This window comes from Scomber japonicus, chromosome 13 (genome assembly GCF_027409825.1).
Source record: "Scomber japonicus isolate fScoJap1 chromosome 13, fScoJap1.pri, whole genome shotgun sequence".
NCBI classification, from domain to species: domain Eukaryota; kingdom Metazoa; phylum Chordata; class Actinopteri; order Scombriformes; family Scombridae; genus Scomber; species Scomber japonicus.
Genome location: NC_070590.1, coordinates 25,942,172 through 25,967,888, shown reverse-complemented (window position 1 = coordinate 25,967,888; position 25,717 = coordinate 25,942,172). Strand labels below are relative to the sequence as shown.

Below are 25,717 nucleotides of genomic sequence, written 5' to 3'. Positions count from 1 at the left end.
GAATGCTTTGCACGTGTGTGTATCTACATGAATGAGTGTGTACTAGTGAGTGTGTGCATCCGGCATGCCTCTTTCCTGTGTGTGTATGTGCCTCCCAGGGACTCGGGTCATGGTCTTTTTTGTTAATCCTGTGTGAGCACAGATACAAGGGGCTCTTCAACCCCCTCTCTTACTATGACCTATAGGTGCCTAAGGCAGTGGGAGAATACAGCAGAAAGTACATTTCCTCAGTGCTGGCACTTCACTGGACTCTGCTGTCATCAGAGATCATGCTAACAGCGGCGTACCCCTGCAGGAGTATTGATTCAGATGTGCTTGTGGTACGCTGAAGGTTAGGTTTTACTCAGATGTCGATGCTCTTAGAGAACAAATATTTGATGACACCCATGTTGGAGCATTTCAGCTGTAAAAGCATTTGTCAGTTTGCTCTTGACAACATGACCTCACCCAATTTTTTTTTTTAACATGAAGGCTTTATTTCTTTTATTTGGCATTTATCCATTTCTTGCAGATTTTCAGAGCCTGTCTGGAGACAATATTCAGAACTGGTGCTCACGGTAAACGCCTCCCCCGCTCCGAAATTACTCAAACTATTAGCATTGCAGAGCAACACTTGAAGTTGTAGACGTAAATCCTGTCCAGATGGAGATCATTGTAACCCTAGAATAAATTCTAACAGGATGTTGCTGCGAAGCCTGGCAAGCAGAAAAGGAGATGCTGTAGCCCGAGGGCCACACAGCCAGCCACTTGTTGGTCGTCCATATCCCCCGACATGCAGCCGGGGCCCCCATGCAAGAAAGCGACACGCCAGAGGTCATATCTCAGCACTAGGAAATAACTAACAGAGAGAGGAAGAACAACACAACAGGCATTCCCCCCTCACACCGCTGGCATTCCCAATATCGCTTCCCCATGAACAGATAGGATTTGTTTGCTGATGAACACGCATGAAAATGAAAACAGAGCCACTTCCAACACACACACACTCACACACACACACGTACACGCAAACACATGAACGTACACCGGCTCCGTCACAGCCAAGTGATTAATGACCGCTGTCCACTGTGTCTGAAATCACACTGGAGAGACTCCGGTTCACCAAACACCAGGAATTCCTCCCAGGGACGTCCAGTAAAGTCAAATATATTATTACACACCAGTGGGGAGGATCGAGGGAGGAAGTCTGAAGACGGAGGGAAGGGAGGAGGCACCAGAGGAGGAGTGAGTGATTCAGTTGGCGTGTACTTTTTATTATTTTAAAAATGTAGTATTATCTAATCTGACCAGAGTATGTCCCACTGAGATTAAAAGTCAAAATAAGCATAGTGGATGTCAATCAAACGGGCAGCCATGTAAAAAGAAAACGATGCTGCATAAAATAAAAAAAGCAAAGCACTCGCAGAAGCCTCGTTTTACTGTCAAAAAAGATGCTTTCTTCTTTTTCAGCTTTCACCTGACTCAGGTTTAACCTTGAGGACAGAAAAGCATCGCTATATTTCTTGTAAAAATAGTAAAAATGTGAGCGGTATGTTCATGGTGGAAACATAAGGAATAGCAGTAAGAGGAGACCAAAAGGCATTTTAATCACTCAGCCAGCGGCATAAACTGAAGCAGACCTCTACACTAAACAGGATGAAATAAATTACAGTCCTGGAGGAATACGGAGGCCAAAATCAGTACCCTGTCTGTCCGTCAGGGCGAAGGGTCCAGAATAAACAGACACAAACCAGAGAGATTCTCACACAGGCTGTACAAGTAACTGTTTGTGGCACTAATTGTGTGCTTTCCCGCTGGAACGTAACAATTTGTTTTGGTGTTGTTTTTTAAATGAAGTCATGCTTACTTCATCTTTTGCACTTTGTGTGTGCTGCACTGTTGGTTCCTTTGTCTAATTTTGTTGTACATATAAATCAAATCAAATCATCTCTATCTCAGCAGCCCTCCTCGTATTTCTTCACTTTCCTAAATCAAGCCGTTCCTTCCGTCAGCACATCCCTCTCCTGCTCCCCTCAGTGGCAGCCCTGCTGAAGGGTCATGTCCGCCAAACCAACACAGCAAACCGAAAATGACAGGCCCCATAATCAACACACCCACTCACTTTAAAAGACTGATTACCGAAACATGAAATCTGCTTTCATTTAGCTAATATTCAACTCTGTGTGCTCTGGATTGAAAAAAAAAAGAAAAGAAAGATGAAATAGAAATGACAGTGAGTTGAGAGCAGAAGTAAATCTATCACTTTCTTTTTTTCTCTCTCTCTCTCTCTCTCTCTCCCCCATCTTATAAAAACACTTCATCATCTTTTCTTCTCATCTCCACTTCTCAGCAATCTCACCACAGGATAGTTAACGTGCAGATGCTTACACTGTGTGCAGACACAAAAATATGTAATTAATAAGTGTGGAGCCATGACATAAAAAAAAAAAAAAAAAAAGACAAAGCTGCACCACACAGGAAAGTCCCGCGTATTTATGGGTAAGAATATGTACGCCCCCAGCTGCCCCTGGCTTTTTAACAGCAGGGTCTAGACACCCGTTCTCCACATAGACAACCTGAGAATATAAAAGGAGGGACTCTTGTGTTAAAAAGAGGAAACAACCAATAAATAAGCAGCTAAAACCACAAGATTAAGTAATAGGAAATTCACCGTTATTTCTTCCTGTCCATTCCTTGCCCTGTCTTTTATTCCTGTTGAGGGATTGCTTAATAGCAGGCTGAGTTACAATTCTTTCATCTTCTGCTGATCCACCACCAGTGTCTACACTATCTCCTCTGGACTGCACCCCCGGGGGGCCTGCTAACAGGTGTCAGCAGCACATGTATATTTTACAGCCTCCGGTTAAATGGCCACATTTGTGAGCGGTTTGTACAAAGAAGGGGGGAAAAAAAGAAAAGAGGTGAAGCTACAATGGTCCAAAGACTCTAATTAAAACTTTGTGTATTCATTTTGCTGTGTGCATATGGTCTGTTTAAAACTGACACTGCTTTTTGTAGTTTAACAATGACGGAGCCAAAAAAAGAGGGGCGCCGAGTCCATCCCAGCTCTGTATTTTGAGTTAAAACGGCCGCTTTCTCTACAGGCGGCCCTGTTAAAAAGGAGACTATTAGAAAAAACAAGGCTGCGAGGTCAGTGGGTGCTTCTTGTGCAAACTATAGAGATCATGTATATTTAAGCATGTTATAGCATATTGGACTCCTCTCCTCTTCCCTCATGGGTCCATTGTATTAAACGGAGGAGTGTACTGTAAAAGGAGGACGCGGCTAAAATGCAGGTGGGTGGTCGGGCTCAGCTTCGCTCCAGTTCATGAAAATACGGTGGGAAGACTCCTGGTGACTGGCTGACCTGCTCTAATGTACACACATGCTGAGGTCTCCATATGTGTGAGCTTGCCTGTTTAGACATCCTAATTAATACTCCAAATGTGCAAAACAATAGCTGTGGCTCAGATGTTAAGAGATGGAAGTTTTGGCCAGTACCCCCCACTCCCCCACCCACCTCCCCCCTTCCTGTTTTAATGAAGGGGGGGCTGCTTGTGAGTTTCACTATGTCTTTAATGTGCAATTTCAAACAGCATGGGACCATAAATCATCTGCGGCCTACTTTTTAAAAAAACACCTGCCTCGCAACTGTCAGGACTCTAATGGCAGTGGTTACTATATAAATCACGGCGAGCTGTAATTTTCAATATCTGAGAAATGATTACACTGAGCATCTGTCAGTGAATGCTATTTTAATGACTGCCGCTGCACTTAAGGCCCCCAAGTATAACTGTTTCGCCATCTTGGTCTCTGCCGTTAAAGCGTCTCCAGAGTGATGTGGCGGTTGCTCGCTCTGTCACGCCGGGTTTTCATCACAGCTCTTAAGAATATCCAGGAGTCCGTTGACCCCCAGCTCCAAAGACCCCGGGCGCTCTATTTTTTTCCTCTCTTTCCTTTGCTTTTGTTTCCTTCCATTGTTTTAATCACAAGCAGAGATGGAGAAGAGGGGCTTCGATCTGACCTGGTCCTGTACGCAAGCCAAACAACCGACTCAGGCCGTCACTTCAAACTCAAATGACATATCTGACTTTGGATCAAAAGATTATAACGCCAATTAAAGATGAATATTTCAACCTCATGGCAGCACTGACGGAGCAAAAATCTGATAGTCCAATTCCTTCTTGATCTATGAAAAACTATTTAATACTGCTAGGGGTCATTCCTTTCAACCTACAGCATCCTTCAGAAAGTCATTCAGCACAGATGCTTCTTGTTATCTTTTTAATGAAGTATGGACAAAAAGGCTGCTCAAATAGGCTGCGCACCAGCAGGACTCCAAGATGAAGGGCCGCTTATGCAACTAACCTGTCACCCGAGAAGAGGCTCCTTGACTTCTTCAGAACTATTATAAACACAGCATTCTTGCCATTGTCCTTGAGTGATTCGGCAGAAAACCTCAAAAGACAAGCAAACATTCTGTCCGGTCTCATGGTGCCTTTGTAGTTGACATACAGGCCTAAATAATGAGAGATTTGTTCGATTTTGATTTAAGCCCGCTAGCTCCCAAATTAAACGCTGCTCCTTCATCTCTTCCGTGAAGAATACAGCAACTATGCAGCTGAACTGCTACCAAACATGTGCACGTCACACTGCTTAAATAACAAGATTTATTCTTTAATAACACTGTCTCATATAAAACCCAGTACAACATCATAAAGTTCTCATTTCATTCTATACTTAATACTGGTTTTAATCACGCTAGTAACAGGGAGATTGCAGAAAAAGTACAAAGATCTTGAAGTTGATATTTGTAACTTTTTAAAATGTGAACACTGTTATTATGTTTATTTGTACTGTAGGTCAGAGTGTGCTGAAGCAGCAAAACATCATTTCAAAGAAGGAGAAGGACAAACTTACCTAATTTGGGCAAGTGCCCATGGGCCCTAAATGATGGGGGGGTGCACTTTTTTTTTGTCAGGCGCCACAGAAGTACGACACAAGTTTGACCCGTTCTCTTGATGTTGATAGTTCTACTCTATTTCGGAGACCTAGTATTATGTCCAAAACGAAATACGGACTTACAAGGTTTTCCCCTCCAACAGCAGCGTTATCCAATCACAACAAAATAAAACGTTGTTTCCAAGAAAAGTAATGGACTGTTTTATTTGTCAATTTGACGGTTGGGCGGGTAATGATTGGTTAGCGGTCCACAATGCACTGTGGTTAGTTTGTATTGATGAGTGTTTGGGCTAAAATGATCAACTGGCGGAATGAGTCTGAGTTTCAGCACCCAGGGGGCCCATGGGAGCCCTAATCAAGACTTGAGAGCAGATGTTTATCAGCTACTACAAATGAAATTCAACAGATGAACACTGTATTGGCTTGATATCAGAAATCTCAGGTCAGATACATGCTAATCTCACATTTTTGGTTTTTATTTCTAATTTATGTGAAATTAGCCCAAACCTCTCATACTAAATCAACTAAGCAGAACAATAAAAAAAACAGACTCTACCTTTTCGTGTGTGTCATTTCTTCTAAAGTGGGTCTTCATGCAGGATATTTAACCCCCCCCGCCCCCCCTTCCCCCTTCGCTATCACTGTGCTTTTCCCTGTCATTGCTGTGCAACTTTAGGCAGGACAGGGTAGTTTGGATGCATACCCCCCCCCCATTCTCCTCCCGTGCATATGGTCCATGTTAAGAGACATGAAACTGCTGAAGCCCCGGAACAATAACCTCTTTTCTTGGAGCTCGCAGGTTCCTCTCGTCTTAAGCAGGCCTCCTTCCCCCCTCACGTTCGCGACAGTTTCATGTTTTGTTTGATCCCAGCAGTGATGTGTAAATTCCCACTTACATCCATTTTTCCTTTAGCCTGTGATAATTCTTTTCTTTTTTTTAACAAAACTGATTTACCTCAATCCTTTAGGTGAAAGACTATATGAGGCAGTGCTTGCTATTTAATGGCTGGGTTCTGGTCTCAATCACACGCTGGACATCTGGATCGCATCTCCCCGCTTCTCCCACCATGCAATCAGACGTACTGGAACTGAGGGACTGCACAGGACAAAATGTGGGCGCAACATGTCGTCGTCGTCCGCTGATTGCGGAGGACGTCTTCCGATATAAGGAAGGAGGATCTTTAACCAAAAAAAAAAAAAAAAAAAAAAAAACGTAGAGCGCCAAACAGACCAGTCATCTTCCACACCTCATTTTCAAACATTCTCACAGGGCCAAAATTCAAACTCTGGCCTGTGCCCAAATGCTGCAGGGTAACACAGTTCAGATCAACACATGCCTTTGACTGGTTTCACTGTGGCCAAAATATCAGACTAAATGAAATAAGGCAGCCATTATTCCACAAGGCAGGTCGGAAGGAATAAAATTACATTAGCCAAACTCAAAATGTGAAATACTGTATATTCATATTTACGCCACACTTGAAGGCCAAATATTTGTAACATACCAATTAACAGGCCGAGCGTTAAGGATTTTCTTCTTGCTTAGCTACAACACCAGTGCTCTTATTAGAAATACACGAGGGATTTTGTGTTGGGTCTTAACGAGAACGAGTGCTTCAACTACACAGACTGGGGATGCTGAGCCTGACCTAAAAAGATGCATCTGTGGTCTGTGGCGGTCATCTAAAAAAGAAATAGCACAAAGATTCATCACATCGTAAGAAGTGTTTACAAGAGAGAATCCAGGTTAGGACAATTACCATAAAAAAAAAAAAAAGAGGCCTAGGGTGCAACACGCAAGTAAAACATCAGGTTTCTATGTGCACGCCATTATAATTGACTGACTGCTCGCTAATACCACCACGCTTTGAGAAACTGATCTCATGCCACCTCACTTATCACCACCGGCTGCCTCTTTCCGACACTTTAATCACCCCTTTTTTGTACGTTTTTAGAGTCTGGCTAGTTGCTTTCCGTCTTCTCACACATCATTTTGCGTTGTGTCTGCAGCCCGACGGGGGCCTCAAAGGTCATAAACATAAGCGAAGGGAGGGGGGTGGGGGTGGGGGTGGGGGGGTGCAGGGTGAAAGTGTGCTGGAGCGTTTGGCCCCGCTCAGGGACACCTAAGGTTGACGCTGGATTGTTGTGTCTGTTTCCTCAGCCATACAGTTTATTTTCTATCGCCGGACGCTGGTGTAAATATCCTCCACGGTGGGACTGTTAAAGCGTTTCGGTGCAGTCAGGCCCTCCAGCCTCGCGGGAATGTGAAGCAACTCAGAGTGAGCCTCTCCAGCTGTTGTCATGATATAATCACCCACACAGAGAGATGGTCGCTCAGTCACGCCGTTGTTCTGATAATGTCTCGCATTTTCTCACACAGCCACTCTCTCTCACTCTCTCTGTCTCTCTCTCTCCCCCCAGCTGTTTGTCTTCTTATGTGTGACACATGTGGATGTGAAAGTGTCACGGCTTATTTACACGTCATTCTGAAGTGCCTCGGATGAGAATAAGCAGTCGCTTGTCTGTGAGTGAGGAGGCAGTGAAAAGAGATACTGGTAAACGCTGTCATATGGTTACACACAGGTTCAGAAAATGCTGGTGCAGTTGACTATAGACAATGAAACAGGTGGGAGTGGAAGCAAAGGGAGGATGAGGCTTTAAATGACCTGATCTAATGTTGCCATGTGGCCTAAATCTTCTCCCTGCAACCCTGAAAATCTCCTCTATACATGTGTGAGTGGATATTTGTACTGCACTCAAATCTCTGGACATAAAGACAAAAAAATACATTTACAATCACATTTTTACTTTCAATAAAAAGTCTATAAATGAATAAGAACATGTAGAGTAACATGTTGGGATACAGAATACTGATGTTACAATGGCCTGGGTTTTTAACATTTTTTTTAATTTCATGTGATTGTTTCTGCTTGTTTTTGTCCATTTTAATGGCATGTTTTCTGTTCCATTTTATTTTCTTTTCTTTTTATGTTTAGTGCAGACCCCAAGAAGAGTAGCTGATGCTAATAAAGTACAGAGTCTCCTGGAGCATGTATAGTAGTCATTACATGCAAAAATTCTGAGTTCCTTAACTTTGTGGATAAAAACTATATATATGGCATGCCTGGCTGGCACATACAATGACAATGAAAAAAAGTCAAAAATAAGCAAAAACATTCCAACAATAAACTCTAACAACATCAAAAAAGCATTCAAATATCCTGCTGATAATCAACAGGCTTGTGCATGGCAACAGCAGCACTGATGATCATCTCGATGTAAAGAGCTGACGAGTGCAAGCATGACTCAGCACTTTGATCTTTATTCTCCTCTTTTAATGGCTCTGAACTAGCACGGACTATTCACTCAAAAGGGGGATATTCATCCACATCCATGGCTATTAGTAACACTGCTGATTATAGCACAATCATCTCTTTCACTTATTGAAAGGGGTCCTGCACATGCACAATGTCAATATGCGTGTAAAGTGCATAACATGTGTCTCCCAAACGTGCAATTATCATAACGTAGAGGGTCTTTTTTTCTAAAAAATCCTGGCTTGATGCATAGTTACAGGACCGTAAACACATACAAATAATAACTTCATTACCTTGGCATGTGCAGTAATTACAGTGCCTGAGCTAGTCATGACTTACACAAATGTCCCTGACTAAGCCTCAGGTCAGGTTAGATTCTCAGTTTATCATTAGCTGTTCTCTATGTTAATATGGTGTTCTTAAATCATGAATAGTTCAACGAAAATAATATAATGATGTGAATACGGGAAGCAAAGTGGTCACAGCCCCGAGGTGTGATGGAGACACTGGCATAAAATGGGCACTGTGATTTACAGTCTGAGCAGAGCTTCTTTATGATAGAGAGACACCTGATTTAAAAAAGGGGAATTTAGACGGTTACCATGGACATAACAAAACAAGCTACAGTCCCAAACTACAGTCTGCAGGTCTGCAGTGAAAAAAAGAGGAGAGATGTGCTTATCTGTGAAATGAAGCGTCTACACTGGCTGCAATATGGTCAGCAGACCCAAAACTGAGCATTTCACCAATGGACAGCCTTGCATTGAAAGAAAATGAAATCATGAAGGCAATCTGAATTATTTCCAAAAGGGAAATAATCGCTTTTCAGAGATGTATTACTGAACAGATTACAACAAAATAATAATTTACCCTTCTTATGTTTGTCAGAGGAAGTTTCAAATCAGCACAAACAACCAAACTATTTGCTTGGTTGCTTTCAGTTATGTACTAGAAAACTTCATTTCTGCATTTGTGTAATTATGGCTGTATATTTGTCATATTTAGACTGTAGTTATATCCAGAGAGAATACTTTAATCCAATGTTTTTAACCATCCAATCCCTCTTGTTATTTATCAGTTTTTGCTTATACAAACAAAACAGCAGCTATCATCAGCTAATAGAAGACACGTTACTGTCGTAAACTGCAGCTGAGACGTGTGATGAAAACAAATATATAATCCCTCTCGTATTCTCCTGACGTGAAGAAAGCAAACAATAGCTGCTGCAGTCACTAGATTTCCTGTCTTTTCTGTCACAGAGAGCAACTCACCCATTTATTCCAACTCAACTACTGCGTGTCATTTATAAACCTTCCAGAAATGAAAGAGACTTATGCCAGGGGTGTGCTTTGGATTACATGAGACAATCTACACCCTGCCAAAAAGAGGATTTAACTACAGATGATTTGACTTAAAATGCTTAGATAAGTTAAGCAGTATGAACTTTAACAGTTACAGTTCCATACATACTGCACATTGTTCCTCTCAGTATTGAATATCTGAATTTATGGTATGGAAAATGGAATAAAAGTATAACAAGGCCGACAATTTATTGACTAGAATATTCCAGGTCTTTGAAATCCGGCGGCAGTGAGTTATTTGATGTGGCTCCTATGGTTTGATGGATTACTAAACGTGTAATAAACTTCAGCGTGTATTCTAACTTTCTCCATATGTACTTCCTTAACTATGTTAAACTGTTACAAATGTTAAAAGGGCGTCTGGAGCTTGGAGTGAAATTAATACCCACTCTCATTTTTCATTTTACCACTTTGTATTTCATTTCAGTCCAATATTTAACACACAGTAGCTACGCTGCGTGATTCTTAATATAATGTTCTGCCTGTTCAGTGAGGTATTTTTAATAGATACAATTATGCTAATTTTCCAGGTAAAAAGGTAGAGGTTTGTAAAATTGAATTGCACATACACACAAAACAACCAAGAAAGCAGAGATTCAGAGGCATCAGCTACTAAATCAATAAGTATTTAATTATAGAAATTTAGCTGAGCACATTTTAGTTCTCCTCAAACTGAAAATAAGAAATTGAAAGTATGCAGGAACAGTTTTGCAGAAAATGCTTCATGAGTGATGGAGAACAGAATGGTGACTGGACTTGTTCTGTTACACAACAGACAAGAGCTTAAGTTGATGTGGAATTCTATTTTTTTACCAATTTAAAACTACAGATTAAACAATGGAAAGAGACAGAGCACTTGAGAAGGGATGGCACTAACAGTGATATACAAAAAAGAAAAAAAACTGTAAGCAAATTAATCTTTATATGTCCAACATTTCAACTTATTTGTTTTATTGTTATTTTATTTTATATTTTTTATTTTATTTTATATGTTAAATCAGTTACCATGTCTCATACATACTGATGGTGAATTGATTTTAAAATATAACCAGCCAAACTGTATATGAACAAACTGTGTAGTATAAAACAGTTAGAATAAAAGCTTTAAAAAAATGATGCATTATTTTGACTACTAACCCTAAGCCACATTCAGTTAGAGATGGTGACCTCTATGTACAAAGTCAGTAAAGCTGTCAAATGTGTTGAGCGCAGCAAAAGTCTGTTTCAACACTTCACATCTTTGTGTAAACTGACATTTATCCATAATAGTCTCGTTTACACGATTGCATTGTGGAGAGGATTTTTTTCCTGACTCACCGCCATCAAATCTTAACAAAATAGCAACAGTCATGATTATGCTCGATCAATAACGCTCTGTCCTCGTAGCTATCCAAAATGAATTTCACGATTGATTATGAGTGCTTATTCACATTGTTCGGTATTGTTCTGTACGCGCCGAGTTTATTCTCGCTTGTGCAATCGCTGCATGATCAAATAACTGGTGGTGTGTTGGGAACACACATGCTGTGGAGGGCTTGCTTTACGCCCATTACACTTCACGCTGCAGTCTGTGCAAAGCCGTGAAAACAGAGGCCCTCGTCTGAACTTCAGTACACGTGATCCAAATACTTTCCAAAAGTGGAACGAATCGTACAATCCAGACAAGGCTGAGAGCTATAGCATAACATCAGCCTGAAGAAAGTATGTGTTATTATTCATTTAACAGAAAAAAAGACATCTGCAAATTTGTTGTTGAGTAGCTATTTTTGAGCAGAAAAAAGAAAGAAAATAAAAAGAGTGATTTAATTTCAAGTAAGGAGTAAGTTTGAATTTAGAATAATCAACTTTTCATACAGGAAGGAAGACAGATTTGGCCCAATGTGCGTGTGTGTGTGTGTGTGTGTGTGTGTGTGTGTCAGCATTTGTGATGAAAGTAAATATTTTCAGATTAGACCATCAATCTCCATGTCGTGCGTTCAGCCTACTTACTCTCTCTCCTTCTCGGTGAGTCTGTCAGTGATGGTGTCCTTGATGGAGGAGCGTGAACCCTTGTGGATCACCGGATACCTAAGGGGGATCTGCAGGAAGCAGGAGATCATCAGGACCAGGTGCGAGGTGTAACCCAGGGCGACTGCCACGCTCCCATCATCCTTTGCTGCAGGACACAAAGGATGAGGAGTCAAAAAAAAAAGAAAAGAAGATGGATTTCGGTTAAGTGGAAAGCAAATGTTGTACTTGTTAATCCACCAGTGTGCTTTATGATGATCCACGTTAACACTCCAAAGCTAATGCAAATTAAATTCAAAACGGCAGTATTTTAAATCACCCCAAAAAGTCAGTATTGTATTATGTCAAAAAACTTCAAAGCGTATGTCTGTTTTGTTTGGAATGTACTTTCATTACATGGAAAAATAGATGGTGTTTACATAGACCATGTCCACATCTTGTGAATCCAAACAAAAATGTATAAACATCCAGCCAAAGATAGCTTAGTAACCAAGTATTCACAGGAGGGAGAACGCCTGCATTCATGTGGGAACGTGATTTTTGAAAGCGATACAAAATGTATATATATGTATTTTATATATATACACATACATATGTATACGATACTTGGCCGCAGCAGGATACCCAATTTCTTTCAGATATGTGCTTGGTAAGCAAAAGCATCATGTAGAAGAATCCCCCCTCTGAGCCTAAATACGTTTTATAGTGTTGAGAACTGAATGCCTTTGTCAACATATGAGACAGGGGAGTGAAACGGCAAAACATCTCGCTTTAAGTGCGAGAAATGGTTTCAAGACAACACGCTAAGTGGTTTCACATTCTCCTCCAACAGCGGTGGGATGCAGCTCCAGGCAAAGGCTTACAATCACCGTGGTTTTTATCTTAAAGCTTTGAAGCAATAAACTGTGGCAATAGTGAGTGCTAGACTGTTTGGCTCATACTGACAGCCTGTTTTATATCTTTTTTGTTTTTTCCATTTTTTTTTTTTTTTTTTGTTCATAGCAAATACATCACCTGGAATAAACTGCTTCCTGTCCCCTGATGCTTTTGGATGATGCTACACACTATAACAAGACTATCAGGTCAGCTGAAGGACATGCACCTATAAGAGACACCTTAGGGTGCAACAGGAGACTGCTGATGCCTTGTTAGACTGAGCTGACAAGAGAAAGCTTACTTAAATAAAAAAATAAAAAACACTGACGGGCCTCAGCGCAAGCAGCGTTCCACTTTGACCCCCGGCGGGATTAGGACTCCAAATAACCCTGACCCTGATCTCTAATGTGGAACATCCTCCACCCCCGTAGGGTCTGTTTAAACTGACTTCGACACACATCCAGACAGTTCTGGACTTGATCGGGCTCTCTCTGGGGCAGACCTCACGCAAAATGAGAGCAGGGGTCAAGAGAGGAAAGTGCATCCTTCTCCTTTCCCTTCCTTCCTACTATCTGTTCATGAAGTCTGCATACTGTGTGTTTATGTGGCCTTTGCGAGAGGGCACAGCTGTTATGTTAGAGGGTGAATAATGGCTACCATTTCTACAAGCCTGACCAGGAGGGAGGGCATACGAGGAGGGGTGGGGGGTGGGGGGGTGCAGTTAGTAATAAATGCACTAAGATGATCTTTGTTAGCCCTTTTTTATCTTCCACGACGCATGCTCAGTTGTTTACTCACTGCTACGTGTCCAGCTACGCAGGACCGGCAGACAGAAGCAGACACAGGCCTCCGCCTTAATGGAACAAGTGATGGCTGCAAACACAAACGGTCCTTGGCTGTCACTACTGCTAGATGTGAACAGGTGGAGTGTGACAGCGGGGGAGCGGAGGAGATGGGGATTTTTTTTTTGAGTTATTGACTCTCTGTCTCACCAACTGTGAGGAAGAAGGGCTGGAGAATGTTGTGCTGGACAGTGACGGGTGTGTTCTGGGCGTGAGCGTCGGAGACCAAAGCTAACCAATTCATTACCCATTCAATCCAGCGCCCCCCGTCCCGCCCCTCCACTCATCCACTCATCCGAGCGATCGAAAGGGTCATGAAGTCGTCAAATTTCCCCTCGCTGTGATGGAAAATCCAATTTATCACAACACATACGGCGTGACCCTTACTCTAACCTCCCTCCTCCAACACGATAACAAGGTCTCTGCGGTTAGAACTGCCTGCTGACAAAACTGATTTTTGACATTGTGTTGCCAAATGCTGCGTCTTTGATATTAAAGCGTGTGGTTTTGTGGCGGCATCGCGCTGGGGTTGGTGAAACCAGACAGAAAAGCATCTTGTAACAAGACTCTGTACGACTGTGGTAGGAATGAACAACTTTTCTTCTAGCGGCAGCCAACGAGAGATCAGAAATGCTGTGCGTCTTGAAAAACACAGAAGAATGCAAAGCAACGAAGCTGCCAGACTTCTCTGCTCCGGCCATCGAGTATGGCTTCAAGGAGTTTTCATTTATGCATTTAAAAAACTATTATACCGTAGCGCAGTAATACCTTATTCCAAGTCACCTTCTAGTGTAATGATAACATTAATAATTCTGTTTTTGATACATATGAAACCGAGGTCATCAACCCTAAAATTGCAGATAACCCCTTATGTGAAAATAAAGACAAAACATGTGTTAAGCGTGCAGTACCACAGCTTATTCTGCCTGAAACACACAAGCAGGCACATCATAAATTACCTTGAAAGTCTTCAGAGTTTGGCAGCTTCACTCCGCAGATGACATAATCTGACTGATTAGCCTGTGGATTTAGACAACAGACTTCATATTAAAAGACAATAGTCAAGAGAGCAAGAAACAGGCCAGAGAAGAAAACATTCAGTTACTGTCAAATGGAGTCAGCCTGTGAAGTATCTCGTTCCTTTGCCAAAGGTTTTTAGCAAAGTCAGTGATTGTAACTGATATTAGAGCAAAGCTGCTTGGACTTAAAATTTGAACTGTCTCCTAATACATTGGAGGAATTGACATTTCAGATTTATTTGGAACCAAATAATTCTTTGCAGCACTTGTGAGCAATGCGTTACGCAGCAGCGTGCCGCTATGTTGGACTCACCACATCGATGGGGTAGATGTAGGAAAGCTCAGAGAGGAGCTGACGACAGCGGAAGGTCAGCTGGGCGTTGGACTTCAGAAACTGCTCTCTGGGGAGACAAAACCAGACACGAGGATGACTCAATGGCGGCCGGAAAGGGAGACAAAAGCTTCAGTTAAGAGTGGGCAGACGCAGGGAGCAGTAAGGCAATGGAAAGACTAGTAGAGACAGAGAGCACAGATAAGATTGGAGAAGAAGGAGTGTAGCAGGAAGAGATGGGAGGAAGTGCTAATGAGCGGTAGAAATCATCCAGGCTAGCTCCACAGGGACTGAGAGTAAGGCATGAAGGTAATGAAAGTTTATGAAAGATTAATGACACATAGAGAGGGGAGTTTATGTATCCAGCATAATGTGTGATAGGACTTTAATGTTGGTCTAAGGAGCAGATTAACCCAGTCTACATTTGTCTTGTATAAATGAGAGCTCACTGACTCATCAGTGAATCATGCCCACTTATTACTTGTGCAGGGTCCATCAACCCCAGCTTTACCCATTACTAAAGCTGGCTAGAAAACACTCTGAGATTATGACCTATAAAATGTGTTTTAGAGTGGCAAAACCTTTTTTTTTTTTGTACAGGGCACCATCGCATTTACCAGTGAGATAATAAAGATAAAGATAACAAGAGTAGGAGTCTCTGTGAGGCTATACTTATACATAGCAGTGCTTGGATGTAAAATACTAATATTAGCATGCTAACATGTTCACAATGGCAATGTGTTGATAATTAGCAGTTTTTACCAGGTTCGCCATCCATCATCTATCTAAATTGCATTGAATATGTGAATCTAGTGGTAAAATACTATTTCAGGCTTCGGTGGAGAAACATATAAATTGCACATATTTTCTATGTTTGCCATTAAAGACAGAAGATCACCACAGTCATTAGAATTTAACATATAGGGACTTTAAATATCTGCACTTAATGTTAGTGTAATCGACCCTATATAGTTGTTATATATTGCATGATATTCCAGAAATGTCATGACCAGCAGATACCCTTTGTGCTGTATTACAATCCAACTCTTTTTGCTCACATAATTGGATGTTTGCTAGAAAACAAATGTCCACATCCAACTGCAATTTAATATCAGGAACTAAAGTGGTGAGTTTAAAATTGAGACTGCTGCAATACCAGAGAGTTAAGGTAGCTTTATATAGAAAACAGGAACATGTAAAAGGTGCTTACTTAGTTTATGAAACATTTATTAAATCTCTGCAGTGATTTAATATTGTTTTTGAAATAAGTTTTGCAAAGGAAGTAAATAGAAGGGGACGCTTCTAGGATTTATGTGCAGATGTTTCTGTAACTGCATACGAGTTACACAGCAACATTCTGTGGCTTTACATGTTTAAAACTCAACTGATACTCTGCTTTGTTTGAATGATGTATGATTATTTATGTGTGTGTGTGAGAGTGCGTGTGAGGTTGATGGCCTCTCTTTGGGTGTCCTATACAACTACAACAGAGTGGTGCAGTGTGAGTAACAGTCTATTATTTTGTGCAAGATGAAAAGGGATTTCAGGAGGGAAAATGCTTATTGAATGTGATGCGCTCGCCCATCTACGCTCCTCACATTTCACTTGAATTTCCTTTTCAGCTTTGCCTGTGGTTAGCAGTCTCTTATCATTTCCCCTTTCTTCCCAGTGTAGAAGTGCTTCGTACGAGTGAAAGAGGAGACAGATAGTGAGTAATGGCTGTTTGATCCCAAATCACTCATATCTGTCCGGCAGGCTTTGCCTTATCTGAACGGTTAAGCCAAAATGCAAGCCCTCCACAAATCCTTATCCTAAAACATACAAACTCATGCTTCCTTCCACCATCCTTCTTAATGTATGTGCAAAAAGAAAGTATATAAAGTGTTAATGTACATATTAAGCTGACATTATGCTCTCTTGAAGATGAACCATATCACCTTTATTATACGTTTGTAAGGTGTCCTTGAGTGCTTTGAAAGATGCCTATAAATAAAATGCATCATCATCATTATTATTATTATTATTATAATAAATATCTATGCAGCAAAGGGTTCCAGTATCAAGAGAGCTGATTGATTGCTGCAACTCTTGTCAGGCGGTGTGTTTGAATTGTAGAAGAAATAATGTAAATCTGATACAAGCTGACACATAAACGTCTCTAAACGACTTCTGTGCATGTTGGCTTACGTCCAGAGTAGACGAGCATGTTTAACTCTTTAGCTCAAGTACATAAACAAAATCGCACATCCTCTCTTGTGACCGAAGGCAAGACGGTTCTAAACATCTCAAGAAGGTTATTGCAATCTAGAGATGATAGATGGGATGTACTTTTATGTTTTCGAAAAGCACACTTAACTCTATACAAGTTTTGTGATTAGTGCCACTCAGCATCAGTGTGAGAGAAGCGCTGAGAGAAAGTGTGCAGGCTCAGCATAACCTTTCCCTCGCTAAAAGTTTAAAAAAAGAGACATTTCCATGAAAAAACATCAGCAACACAGATATTTCCAAGGAATGGATATTAGGCAGATGTACAAGTGTCGGTGTTAATTTCCTGTTTGCTGGCTCTCTTGGCCCCTGCTGGCCTTCCTGGGGCTCCGGTTTACCCTTTGCGACTGCCAGGTACTTCTCAGACAAACAAAGCTGTATCCAGGGCCGGCACCCACCGCACACGTCTCCCCGTGGGCCAAGGCAAACACATGCCAATAGGGTTTTAAGCACAATGTGCAAACTCTGGGTTTGAGAACACATAAATAGGCAGCGCCGGCCGTGAAAACATCCCCTTGTTTTGAAGCAAGGTGGGAGGGCAGGGGGCGCAGGGGTGGAATCTCATCACGAGCCAATGTGATTGAGCAACGGCACGGGGGTCACATCAGCGAGCGAGGCCTGGGTAATGTCTGGATGATGGGTAAAAGATGCACTGTGTGTTTTCTATGCAATAAAATAAAGTAATAGATAATTACAGGCTCACACATACCTCTTGGCAGTGCATTCCTTCTGCAGTTTGGTTAAAGATTCTTTCTCCTCCTTCAGACTCTCGTGCTGAGCGGAGAAGGCTTCCTCTGACAGAGACAACAAGAAAGAGAGAGAGAGAGAAAAAAGAAAAACAACTGTAAATTATCAGGTGTGTGTTTTCTCTTCTGCTACAGTATGTCTGAGCAGCACAAGCCAGGTGGGCTCGTGTTTGGTCGGCTGCCAACCGCAGTTAAACTCGAGCGAGATCAAACGGCTCTTTTGATCAGGAGGAAAACCATTTCCTTTTGACACCGCATAAAACCAAACAACATACGCATGCAGATTACAGGATTTGTCAAACTACATAAATACAGAGCTGGGCAAATAAATAAAAATCAGACAGATAAGGGGGACCGTGGCGATACAGTTTGTGGAAGTTGTGCAACCGCAATATTGGCAAGCTTACAATCACTCAAGTGTTATTAGTGTTACCGTAAAGTAACTTAGGGTTGGAACTGAATATTTCTCTAATTCTGTGTTCATACAACATCGTCATGCATGGCGGGGGTTTACCATTGCATGTGAATTAACATAGACGCCATACAGATTGAGCTAAACCTAAATATAGCGGTATATATATATATATATATATATATATATATATATATATATATATACTGTGTTTTTCTCTTACATTTGTTCCCCACATACAAATAACACAAAGAAGCGTTTGTTTATTCAGTCTGTCTGTGCCGACAGCTGAAAAAAAAGAAGAAGCAGATGGATAATTCTCTGTGCATTTTGATTATTATTTAAACTTTTGGACTGCTGCTCTAATTTAGCACTCAACAGTTGTCATCACAAGTAGGGGATAAAAAGCATTGTGAAACTGACCATCAGGTGCAACAGCTGCAGCTATTGTATCAGACTGTGGCGATGAAGAGGGAGCAGAGCCACAAAGCAAAAAGTGCCTCATGCCAAGAATCCCATATGCTTTATGCTCGGACTGTAAAGATAAACACTGGTAATGAGGTCTCTCCCCCCCGAGGTGGCCGGCCTCACTCTTTGTGACAAGATGAAGAGTTCAGCCGCGTTGGAGAACCTTGGTGTCAGGTCGCTGATTCATTACATTCAGATGAGCCACGAGAGGCGGCCGGGTCCCCTGATAAGGATCATTTTCAGGTGCTGAGGACTATATATTTAGGCTTAACTGGCCGATCCCAGAGAAGAGAAGGAGGAGGAAGGTAAGGAGGAGAACATCAAAGATAATACTATAAATTCTCTCTATTGTTGACATATTAATTGAGTAATAAAATAATGCACATCTACAACACAACTTTTTGAAAAGTATCAAACAATAGTTGATTATCAGAATATGCGCCAGTTAAATGTCTGCCAATCAACTCATTAATTGATGCGGTTCTGCAAAAATAAATTACGACATACTGTATTCTGTGATTCTTTGGTTTCTCCTTAAATGTCTCGACCAATATCCATTAATCAACATACACAAAAAGGGAACTCTACATGTAGAATAACGTGTATTTTCTCAGTCTTTGTGTCTGGATCTGTAATTTAATCTATTAATGCAAACATAACACTTCCTGTTGCTTCTTAAAAGTGCCTGTGTCCTTAATCTGTGAGGTTAGCTACAGCTAAAAGAAAAGGCAGAGAAAGATCCATACTGTGAAGTTTTAGCCACACTTTCATGCTCTAGCCCTCAATGACAAATGCTTCACCAGTGAGGCAAAGCAGAGAGTAACAGCTCCAAACTTCAATCAGGAAGCTATGAGAGGAAACAAACACATTTCAAGGAGGATTCCAAAGTTATCTTCTTTAATCATTGTCTACTTGTCATCACTATGTCTATGCAGTGTTAAAGTCCTGGGAGTCACGCATTCAAAGAAAAGCACACACGATTTCTGGAAGTTTGACGGGTCAAGTCCCAAAGCGAGCCTGCGATCCACCTTTAATCAAATGGTATGACAGCACTTGGCAGTAAAGTAAATGTTGAGCAATTAGATTATTCAATCAAATGTGTGACAAGATGGATCACTGGCTTTTTAACCGCAAGAACTTCCACTCGCAGTTATTCTGCTCAAACTGGCACTATGAGGGTGGAAACCTTGAAAGACGGAGGGATGAGGAGAAAATAGAGGTTCTCAGAAGTATCTCCATCAGATTATCTGAGGAGACAGAGAGATCAGACAGCCTATCCGTCTGCTGTGAGTGATGACATGGGCCTCTACTGCTTTCATGCAATGCCCAGCTCTGTTCTATCTGTTCTATCCATCCATCTTTTTCATCCTTTTATCCCTCTAACCTGTTCTATTTTGTATCATGATAGAGACAGGCAAACTGCCACAGTTACATGGGGCCGTGTTCACGCTGCATTCTGTGTGTTTGTGTGTTGAGACATTATCTTTCATGTTAAACGTAAGTGGTGGGGTGAGGATCCAAAATGTGGAGTGTCTTTCTAATGCTAACCCATCTGCTGCTGCTTGAAATATTAGGATCTGACAATGAATCACTCAAGTCTTTCACTATAACTCTTATAATGAGACAACATAAGGTCTCTCTGGCAGCAGGTGGCTGGCTGAGCTTCCAGTGGTGCTGAAGAGAATCCAGCTGCAAAATGGACAACCGCTCTGCTGACCTTTTGTGACCTCTGTGTAAGAACGCTGGACTGGTTTAAACTTAGAAGAAATACTGTCTTGTCTTTCTGCTGTTTCCAGACAGATTGAACAAGATAACAACTGTTATGGAAAATAAAGAATATGCTGTGGAGGTGTTCCTTCATCTAAAAAGGATTTGATACAGTTGCCCATGACTTGTTATTAATAAAACTTCCAAACTTCCAAAGAGAAGTTTCCTAGAGAACAGGAATCAATATGTGCAAATGAATTATGTCAAATCTGCTAAAGGTTGAGTGTGGGGTTCCCCAGGGTTCAGGAGTGGGACCATTGTTGTTTATGGGTCAATGACTTTTTTTGTGTGTCTCTGTGGTTTAGTCAAATTTAAAAAGGGTTAAAATGTGAAAATAAACATATAAATACTTTGCACACATTCTTTTTTTTGTGGACCCAGCATCAAATTTCTGCTTTTAATCCATTTTGAGAGAATATATTAGAGGATTATGGTAAAAATGTCTAAGTGGTGTAACCATAAAAACTTTCTACCAAATAATTCAACTTGCTTAAAAACACTAAATTCTCAATAAAACTAAATAAAGTAAATATTTAGTATTTAATATACTGTAAGTCCACTTAAATACACTGTAGGTGGATCAAATATTTAATATTTATCATTCTTTTGTGGTTACACCATTTGACAGGAGCATTTGGTCTTACTTTTGGTAAAAAATAAAATGCACATGTCATTTCAAATGATATAAAACCAACAAAACTACAAAATGTACATTTGAACAAAACTGATGCTGCTTTTATATAGAGATATTTTTGCATTGCTCATCTTCCCTGCTTCCCTCAATAATATGTGAGGTTTCCCAGAACATTTTTTTTTTTTTTAAATTTGCGGATGAGATAAATTTAATTTGCTGTGAGGATAACTTGGAACAACTCTTGGATAGAGTAGAAAATGAATTTAAAATCTGAGTTGGTTTGACAACACTAAATTTAAGAAAAATGAAATTTATAGAATTTGGAAATCTGTCAGGTAGCAAGAAATAGAAAGAGGTACAGAATATAAGAAGTGTGCAATCTATTACTTGATTAAAACAAGCCCAAAGGTCCTAGTTAAATGCTTAAACACACATTTTAAATGTGACTGGGCTGCAAAAGGTAGAAAATCTTGAGCAAGTTTGTTGACAAAGTGTCTGTGGCCCCACTGAGCTGCTCTTTACGAGCACATTTATGCTCCCTCTGCGGCGTTTTGGGTGGGTAATGTGTGACTGAGTGTGCAGTTTACAGGAAAAACTCTTGAGCCAAATTGAACAAAAAACAAATGATCAAAGCAATTGAGAAACAGTTATCGTCATGAATTACACAGCAATGCGTTCATGAGAAATGGCACATGGATCATTTTTCAAAGTCCCCTATGATCTGATACACATTATAAACTGTAAATGATCTTACGGTATATGACAAAGCATTGAGTCTTAATATGTTACATCATTATCTAGTGAGATTTGATCCATGCAGCAGTCGATGCAGCTGTGTAAAATGATGAAAATAAAAGCGATCAGTGAAATGAGATGCAGTAAAAAGCATTGTGAAACGCAATAAAAGGAATAAACTAAGCTTTATGGGAATTTAATAATTAGGAAAACGCTAAGGAGACCATATTGAATGCTGTGTTGTGGAATACAACTGTAAAGACCTAGTCTTTGTTTGCTCTTTAATCTTTAATGAAAGCAAAAGTTTGGCTGTGAGTGGGACGTCAGCAGAGTAAACAGAACAGGCAGGAAAGAGGTAAAATGACAACCTAGTGAGTCATTAGGCAGAGCGTTGTCAACCTTTACCCGGAGTCAAAATGGCAGCCAGCTGAAGGATGTGAATGCGTAAAGCTGAGCTGCTAGTAAAGGAGCTCTAATGATGATAGCTTCAATATGAGACCTTTTTTCCTGAGGTGACAAATACCTCCACACACACTATACTTTCACAAAAACTTTGCTCCTTTACACTCGAGAAACTCAACCAGTGACATTTATTGGTCGGGAGCCCTGGCTGTGTTACAGAGCGTGAGAATAACTACCGTTACTAAGTACAATAAACGCCGTTCAGGATGCTGATTTATGTCGTCTGCTCAAGGTGGAAAGAAGGGAAATTAGACAGGAGGAAATTGTGACAAGAGTGTGACCCCATCAAAAGCAAACCCATTAATTCTAAGGAGGGAGAGAAAAGACAGAAAAGCCTTTTATTTTAAATTCACATCTGCAAAAAAGATAGGAAAAAAATGGTGCTAATATGTCATCTGTTATGGATTGTGTGAAAAATGTGCATAGGACTGCGCGCATTTTGCAGCGGGAGTGAAAAACAACTCTACACTGCTGCTATGATTTCACTGCCATTACTGTAAATCAGCAGGCATTGAACAGCTAGTCGTTAACCTGTCGTCAGGATGATACCGGCTGCTGATGTTTTACAGCGCTTATTATGCTAACGCTGGCCAGGATGGCAAAAGAGGGACACACAGGGTATGCAGAACAGGCATAGGCAAGTCCACTGCAACATCCTAATAGAAAAAAAAGCAGACGCCACACTTTCATCTTGTCTTCATCTGGAACCCACGCACCTGCCGAGCCTCTGCCGGAGCGTGTGTTTGGGTTTTCTGAGCCACTTGTTTGGAGAGAGGCTGGTTTCCTGGGAATAAGAGGTTGATGAGATTTATTTGCTAATGGGCCATGTGACTGTGTGAGAGATGGGAAGACCACACGGCCAGGTTCAGATGAGATCCTAAAGTGTGACGAGGAATGGAAGGTTAACAGTCCATATGGGATGCCCTCTGGGGATATACCGCATTGCAATGTACTTACACATATTGTTAAACTGTCAATAAAACCTCAGAACGAACCCTGTGTCTAATAAGACGTGGAATGTGTGAGAATTGAACAAATTAAACACTTGCCTCTAATTGAATCAATATTGACATTAAAAGGGAATATAAATCATCTGTTCTTAGCTGTTAGCTTGTCTGATTAGTGACATGTACTGCCGACTCAGGCTAATTTTGCTTCTTTAAGGCTGTGTGTGTTTTAACAGACAAGCCAATGGATTCTCCAGAGGTGCGTTTTGATATGAAATTTAAGCTCGGCTTGATAAAATCGCGTGGGCCTCCAGAAATGAAGGATGGGATCAGATGAGACAAACATGTTGCGGTGCCAATCTAAATATAATCACACGCAAAATCAGCTGCCGTATGAAATACTATAAACACCCGTCTCCGAGAGTATCCTGTCCGTAATTAATGCAGGGTTTTTTCCGATTGGGAAACAAATGAATAAGTGCGGGCTGATTGGAAGAGTTAAACAACAAGCTTTGGGAGCACAGCAGAGCTCGACAGCATATGGTTTTTGGCTTTTGAGTTATGAGTCTGGGAAAAAACAACAAGATTTTCAGCATCGCCCCATTCGGCTGCAGCGTTTCAATTTATCCTAAAATACCTTTTTCTCCCCTCTTTAACCAGCTGAAGAGTTTTTTTTTTTCCTTTCTGTTTCTTAATAAGCACCTGTCCAGTCTGGAAAACAGCCATGAATGAGATGCAGAGAGGGAGAGCAGCCAGTTCTTTTGGCTGTAGACGGAGTGGTGACAGGTAAAGAGGCAGAGGATTAACGACCATTTTTTAGGATTGCAGCACAAAGGAAACTTCTCTGTCAAACCTTCTTAGTGCTGTCTTTCTCTGTGTGTTAGTGTGTGTGTGTGTGCATGTGCAGACTTCGCGGTCATTATTAGCAATCCTCACCTGAGGTTAGCAGTTCAGTGAGGTGCTGTGCCCTGCAGCCAAACACCACCAAGCTGATCTTTCAAGACTCAAGGTTCCTACAGAGAGCACCTGGCCTGCTTTTAATTCAAACACCAGTGCTGATGATAGTAGAGCGCCTCAATAGACTCTCTGTATACTGCTATAGGTGTATGTTGCAGTACACCTCAATCGTAAGCTTTTCTGTTCCGACTATTATATCTGGATTTCCACAAGCATGAGAAAAGCAAAACCGAAATGGAAACAGAGGTAACTAAAGTTGAGAGAGAGAAAAACTGAGTTCATGTGTTACAGCCCCTGAAATTACCATATAACAACTTGCGGGTTCATGCAATCATAATCCATATATTATTTAAGAGCAAGTACACCTGTGTACACTTGAATATGTGTTTGAATTCATGCATGTGTGCCAACTCAAGCTTCACAACACTGCCTTTCTATAAGGCTTTTATTTCCCTATGAACAGTAAGAGGCAGCAGTTTAACGCTCCTCGGCTCTAAGACACCAGGGGCCATAGATGCGGGCTTCACAGGGTTAACTCAGTGACACCACTGCACTAACACTGTTGCTTTAGTGGCCTGGCACAGACTGCATAAGCCACAGGAATGGCCTCTATACACTGCACATTATGTGTGCCCCGTGTGTACGTGTGTGCTGAGTGACTCCAATCTGCGGATGGGGATCGTGACAGAGGTTTCCTGTATGTGACAGCGCACTACTGTACTCCACTGCAGTCAGAGAATACAGTGCACACACACAGTCTACCTGCTAATGCCAGACTGCATGGAAATCTGTTACCAGGGTGTTTAAAAGTGGAGTTTCCTGTACAACAAAAATCACATGTTGAAAGTTGACTAAATGTAAACTGAATGATTGAATTAATAGTGTTAAGTAGCTTTACAAAGAACTTGTCATTTCTATTAATGGTGGCACAATAATTTGGAAGCTAGGTGATATAAAAAATCATGGCTGGATCTACTATACAGGCAATGTGGGCAAGCACTCAGGGGCCTTTGAGTAGAAAGGGGCCCTCAATGATGGAAGGAAAAAAAAGTATTTTTTTGGAATTTTTTTTTTGACGGGTTCAAAGAAACACGACACAAAGCTTGACCCACTCTCTTGATGTTGATAATTAAGGTAACTGTCGGAAACCTAGTATGCTCAAAAACACAAGTATGGAGTTACAAGCTGTCCACCCAACAGAGCAGAGGTGTTAAATTAAATAACATATCAAGAATAAAATAAAAACTGTTTGGGGGACATGAGCTTCAGTGCCCAGGGGCCCCTGAGAGCCCTAATGCAACCTCATCAACAATACATTACTGAGGATAAACATTTTGAGTGGGTGCTTTAGTAAACCACATATTACAATTACAGTGTTAGTCCGTGTGTGTGTGTGTGTGTGTGTGTGTGTTTTTTTTTCATTTAACACTATATCATAATACTATATTAAGTGTACGATATGCTACTACTGCTGCACTTTAGTATTTATACATCCATATTTTTATTTATCTGTAATATACACATACATATATTTTTATATACTTTTTTAAAATGTATGCTACTGTGATGGGCAATGCTTAACGAAATGTATTTATCTATGTATCTACCTGGTTTATCTATTTATTTCAAT

General features: G+C 41.0%; 1 protein-coding gene across 2 annotated transcripts in view; it reads right to left on the bottom strand.

Annotated features, from left to right (window-relative positions):
- Nucleotides 1–25,717, bottom strand: part of uvrag (UV radiation resistance associated gene) — an 86,987-nt gene that overhangs the window by 42,105 nt on the left and 19,165 nt on the right. For both annotated transcript variants that reach the window (XR_008322799.1, XM_053331422.1), the window contains exons 9-12: nt 17,669–17,753; nt 14,677–14,764; nt 14,304–14,364; nt 11,609–11,774 (exon numbers count right to left, since the gene is read on the bottom strand). Coding sequence is in view for 1 of the 2 variants with exons in the window: in XM_053331422.1 (XP_053187397.1) it covers nt 11,609–11,774; nt 14,304–14,364; nt 14,677–14,764; nt 17,669–17,753 (400 nt within the window). In the remaining variant the exon portion in view is untranslated. The remainder of the gene's footprint in view (nt 1–11,608; nt 11,775–14,303; nt 14,365–14,676; nt 14,765–17,668; nt 17,754–25,717) is intronic.